The sequence below is a fragment of the Rhinopithecus bieti genome, unplaced genomic scaffold, assembly GCF_001698545.2.
Source record: "Rhinopithecus bieti isolate Rb0 unplaced genomic scaffold, ASM169854v2 scaffold_49524, whole genome shotgun sequence".
Lineage (NCBI taxonomy): Eukaryota > Metazoa > Chordata > Mammalia > Primates > Cercopithecidae > Rhinopithecus > Rhinopithecus bieti.
The window spans coordinates 11,076-17,032 of NW_016819407.1; the positions used below are offsets into that span (position 1 = coordinate 11,076).

At 40.1% G+C, this 5,957-nt stretch overlaps 1 protein-coding gene across 1 annotated transcript; it reads left to right on the forward strand.

The window, feature by feature from the left end:
* Nucleotides 1–715: 715 nt before the first annotated feature.
* LOC108519723 (E3 ubiquitin-protein ligase UHRF2-like) lies at nt 716–1,419 on the forward strand (the record flags this gene model as incomplete). The annotated part of the gene is made up of 1 exon (XM_017858941.1): nt 716–1,419. A coding segment is annotated over exon 1 (418 nt), but the record flags the coding sequence as incomplete, so codon positions are not given.
* Between the last annotated feature and the right edge of the window lie 4,538 nt (nt 1,420–5,957).

Sequence of the window (5,957 nt, forward strand, 5' to 3'; positions counted from 1 at the left end):
TAAACATACTGTGCATGTGTCTTTATAGTAGAAAGATTTATATTTCTTTAGGTATATACCCAGTAATGGGATTGCTGAGTCATATGGTATTTCTGGTTCTAGATCCTTAAGGAATTGCCATACTGTCTTCCACAATGGTTGAACTAATTTACATTCCCACCAACAGTGTAAAAACTTTCCTACTTCTCTGTAGCCTTACCAGCCATCTATTGTTTCCTAACTTCTTAATAATCGCCATTCTGACTGCTGTGAGATGGTATCTCATTGTGGTTTTGATTTGCATTTCTATGATCATCAGTGACGTTGAGCTTTTTTTCGTATGTTTGTTGGTCATGTAAATGCCTTCTTTTGAGGAGTGACTCTTCATATCATTTGCCCACTTTTTGATGGGGTTGTTTGTTTTTTTTCTGGTAAACATATTTAAGTTCCTTGTAAATTCTGGATATCAGACTAAAAATTTTCTCCCATTCTGTAGGTTGCCTGTTCACTCTGATGATAGTTTCTTTTGCTGTGCCCAGAAGCTCTTTAGTTTAATTAGATCCCATTTGTCAATTTTGGCTTTTGTTGCAATTGCTTTTGGTGATTTCATCATAAAATTTTTGTCCATGCCTATGTCTTGAATAGTATTGCCTGAAATTTTCTTTCTTTCTTGTGTCTCTGCCAGGTTTTAGTATCAGGATGGTGTTGGCCTCATAAAATGAGTTAGGGGATAAGTGAACACTCTGCCCGGCGCAGACATGGCCTCTTCCTCTTTTTGAGGCGGTGTCTGCAGCAGCGCCTCAGAGTGGTTCCGGTCGTCTCTTCTCAAGTCGGCTGGTAGGTCGCGCGGACTGAGAGTCGCCGCCGCCTGTCGGGCCCGGCGTCCGGTAGGTCCAGTGCGTGCGCTCGCCCGCCTGCCGCGGAGGGCCCGAGCCGCAGGGGAAGCGGCGCTGGCCGGGCGGGGCGCGGTGCCCCGAGCGCAGGGGGAGACAAAGGGGACCGGCTCCTCTCTAGGCGCCAAGATGTGGATCCAGGTTCGCACCATTGATGGCTCCAAGACGTGCACCATTGAGGACGTGTCTCGCAAAGCCACGATTGAGGAGCTGCGCGAGCGGGTGTGGGCGCTGTTCGACGTGCGGCCAGAGTGCCAGCGCCTCTTTTACCGGGGCAAGCAGGTAAATGAATTGGTGGATGCCAGAGATGTCGGCCTTGGTGCTTGGTTTGAAGCACACATACATAGTGTTACTAGAGCTTCTGATGAACAGTCACGTGGCAAAACTCCACTGAAGAATGGCAGTTCTTGTAAAAGGACTAATGGAAATATAAAGCATAAATCCAAAGAGAACACAAATAAATTGGACAGTGTACCCTCTACGTCTAATTCAGACTCTGTTGCTGCTGATGAAGACGTTATTTACCATATCCAGTATGATGAACGGGGTCTCGCTCTGTCGCACAGGCTGGATAGCAGTAGCACGATCCTGCCTCGCTGCAACCTCCACCTCCTGGATTCAAGCAGTTCTTCTGCCTCAGCCACCGGAGTAGCTGGGACTACAGGTGCACCTCACCATGCCCATTTCATTTTTTGTTCAAAACCAGGCTGGTTTTGAACTCCTGAGCTCAGGCAATCTGCTTGCCCCGGTCTCCCAAAGTGCTGGGATTATAGGTGTGAGCCACCGCATCCAGAGAAATTTTTTTTTTTTTTTAATGATTAGAAATCTTTTATCCTCACTGGTAAGAATGGATAACAGGTTGAAAGAACAAATGCATTCTGCTGTTGATAGGCATTTTGGGGCTGTTAGAAACAATGCTGCCATCATTGATGTTCTTGTACCTATACCTATATCCTGGCACTTGTGTGCATTAGTTTCTGTAGAGTGTATCATGCCTAGGATTTAAATTACTAGGTTGTAGAATCTGCATCTTCAACTTGAGTAGGTAGAACCAAGTGTCTGTACCAGATTACAGTTCTGCAACAGTATGAGAGTTCCTGTTCTGTTTTCTCATCCATGCTTAGTTTTTTCAGACTTCAGTTTCCACTAATCAGGTGGGTATGTAATAGTATCTCATTTTGGCTTTGATTTGCAATTCTGTAACTCCTAATGGGGTTGAGAACCTTTTCATATTTTATTGACAAATTGGATATATCTTTTGTGAGGACCTGTTCCAATTTGCTGACTTTTTTTGTTAATTAAATAAAGTTATTCATTTTAGGAGTTCTAATTATGGAGACTAGGCCATTTCAGTTATATGTGGCAGAAATACCTTTTCTAATTCTGTGGCTTGTCTTTTCTCCTTATGATGTTTGAATAGTAGTTTTCTTAATTTTAATGCAGTTGAGGTTATCAGAGTTCAAGAAAGTTTTTTTCCTTTATGCTTGTACTTTCTGTGTCTTTCTTAAAGATACTCTTTTATTACCTTCTAAAAGATTTGTGGTTTTGCCTTTCTTTAGGTCTTTAATTGACTTGGAGTAGATTTTGTGTACAGTGTGAGGTAAGGGTCTAATTTAACTCAATACATATGAGTAAACATTTTCCTAGCACTGTTTATTGAAAAGCCAGTTTCCCTCCCATTGATCTTCAGTATCACCTCTGTCATATCAAGAATCTTATATTTGATGAATGCTTCTGACTTCTCTATTCTGTACCATGGGTCTGTTTTTTGTGTATCCTTATATCAGTTCTACGCTTCCATAATACAACAGAGCACATGATCCTTCCTTGTTCTTCAAGTAGGTTTTGTATGTTCTTAGCTCTGTGTACTTTCATTTGAATTTTCCAGTCATCTTTTCTCTTTCTGGTATATAGGAATACAAGTATCCTTTGATCTTGGATTCAGTAGCTTTATTAGATTTACTAATTTTAATTTACATGTAGATTGTTTCAAAATGTTTACAATTATAATCATCTGTGAATTCTGAGATTTTGTCTTTTCTTTACTTTTGATTTCTTCCTCTTGTCCTTATTTACCATTTGGGCCTGAATTACATTGTTGAGAAGAAGTAGTGATAACAGGCATCTTTTCCCCTGCTTTCCAAGAGAAAACATACAAAATTTCATCCATAACTATAATGTTTGATATAGGTATTTTGTGGATATGCTCTCCTAGATTTGGTTTGACGGTGTTTTGTGTAGGGTTTTGCATTGTATTAGTGTGTGAAATTTGCATGTTTATTTTCCTATCTCACTGTCCTTCGCAGATTTATACTAGTTTCACAAAATAATTTGGAATCTTCTTTTCTTATGGTAGAGTTTTGTGTCCTTGTCTTGAATGTTTGGTAGAACTTCTCAATAAAGTCATCTGGGGTTGACTTTTCTTTGTGGGATGGTTCTTTTATGGTTGATTCGGTTTCTGTAATGATCAGAGGACTATTCATGTTTTCTGTTTCTGGAACTAGAATTTAATTTTCTAGGAATTTATCCATTGCATCTAAATTTTAAAATCTATTATCATAAATTTGTTGAGTAACTACATCTTTTAATGTGTTAATCTGTTATGATGTTTTTTATTTCCGAATTTAGTTTGTGACTTCTTGACCATTCTCACCAGAGGTCTATCAGTTTGTTAGACTTACAAAGAACTAATCTTCAGCTTTGATCCTCTCTATTGTGTTGAAGGTGCAAAGGAAGAAGCAAATAGAGGATGTGATTTTAATCTGCCTTGGATATTTGATAAGGGAACTTGGAGTTAAAGTTCATGCTTGTTTCTGTTTTAATTTGTGAGTGCCAAAAGTGCATATGCTTGAACTAATTCTAGTCATCAAATTCTATTTTCATGTTGTCATTTTCTGTTTATTTTAGCTTTGAAAAAAATTGAAAAGTTTGGAATTCAAAACATTTTAAAATAATTTGTTCACTTACTATTGTAATACAATATTTAGTACCATGTGAACTTATGCTGATTTAGATTTTCATAAGTAAAGTAGTATTTGAATCCTATAGCAAGAAAATTAATTTACCTTACTGAAACTACAGATAAAGGCCAAGCATGGTGGCTTGCGCCTATAATCCTAGCACTTTGGGAGGCCGAGGCGGGTGGATCAGTTGAGGTCAGGAGTTCAAGACCAGCCTGGCCAACAGGGTGAAACCCCATCTCTACTAAAATATAAAATTAGGGCCAGGTGCTGTGGCTCACGCCTGTAATCCCAGCGCTTTGGGAGGCCGAGGCGGCCAGATCACCTGAGGTCAGGAGTTCTAGACCAGTCTAGGAAAACTTGATAAAAGGCCATCTCTACTAAAAATACAAAAAAGTTAGCTGGGAATGCTGGTACACCCCTGTAATTCCAAGTCCTTGGGAGGCTGAGGCAGGATAATCGCTTTAACCCAGGAAAAGGTTGTAGTGAGCAGAGATCACACCACTGTACTCCAGCCTGGACAACAGAGTGAGACTCTGTCTCAAAAAAAAAGAGAAAAGGGCTGGGCGTGTTGGCTAACTCCTATAATCCCAGCACTTTGGGAGGCCGAGGCGGGAGGATCACGAGGTCAGGAGATCAAAATCATCCTGGCTAACAGGTGAAACCCCGTCTCTACTAAAATACAAAAAAAAAATTAGCCAGGCGTGGTGGCGGGCACCTGTAGTCCCAGCTACTCGGGAGGCTGAGGCAAGAGAATGGCGTGAACCCAGGAGCTGGAGCTTGCAGTGAGGGGAGATAACGCCACGGCACTCCAGCCTGGGCGACTGAGCGAGACTCCGTCTCGGAAAAAAAAAAAGAAAACCTACAGATACATTTTAGGTTTGGTGTCATTTTATGGAGTTTATTTACTAAATTTTTTTCATACTTAAGAAATTTCTATAGTGATATACTTAATAAGCCTTTCTTACAGGATACATACTTAATATGCATATCAAGTTATAAGTCACAGGTCACTGTGCTTCGGCCATGCTGGCCTCGGTGTGTTGCTCGGTCACGCAAATATGCTCCTGCCTTGGGGCCTTTGTACTTGAGGTTCTCCCCTATGCAGATACTGATTTGGCTTACTCTGTCTCTTATTTCAGTTCTCTGCTCAAAAGTATCTTCAGAGTGACCTTTCTTGCTCACCCTTTTAAAATCACATACATACCAGACATAAGCTATTTAAATTCTCCCTTACTCTGAGTTTTCTGAATTCTTTATTTTATTTATGACCCCACATGTATAGTTTCCTATTGCTGCTACAACAAATTACCACAAACATAGTATCTTAAACAATAAATCATAGTACAGTTTGGAGGTTAGAAATCTTAAATGGATTTGGATTTCAGTAGGCAAAATCATTGTCAGTAGGGATATATTCATTTTGTGGACTCTGAGAACCCATTTTCTTGCCTTTTCCATATTTCAGAGGCCTCCCACATGCCTTTGCTTATTACCTGTTCTCCACCTTCAAAGCCAACAGTGTTGCATCTCTTTTACAATTCTTTTTGTGGATGCATCCCCTTCATATTCTCTCCTCTGCCTCCCCTTCCCCTGTGATTATATTGGGTCTGCATGGATAATCTTCCCATTTCAAGGTTTTAATGTGCAAAGTCCTTTTGCCATATGAGGTAACATATTTATAGGTTCCTGGAATTAGGACATGAACCTCTTTGGGGCCCATTGTTCTGCCTGTCACACCACTGGAATGTTAATGCTTTGTTTTGTTTGCTGTTGTGTGCCAGGCCCTGTTCTAGGCACTAGTTATAGTAGATTTTCAGTATGGTATTTCATAGATTCCGAGAGAATAGTTTTTTTTTTTTTTTTTTTTTGTATTTTAACATCTCTGAAATGAAAATGTGTCTTAAAATTGCTGTTGAGCTGACTGAAGTTGAATTCTTTCGAAGATTTGAATTTGCTTGTCTACCAGTCACTTGGGAGTGCCATTTAACTTTAACTTAAATTCTCTGCTTGAGCCTTTTTACACCACATGGGTAGCATGAATTCAGGTCTCTGAACCGGACTGAATCCTAGCTTATCATTTAATTCTTGGAGGATGCTTTTTTCCCCTTATACTCAGTGGCAG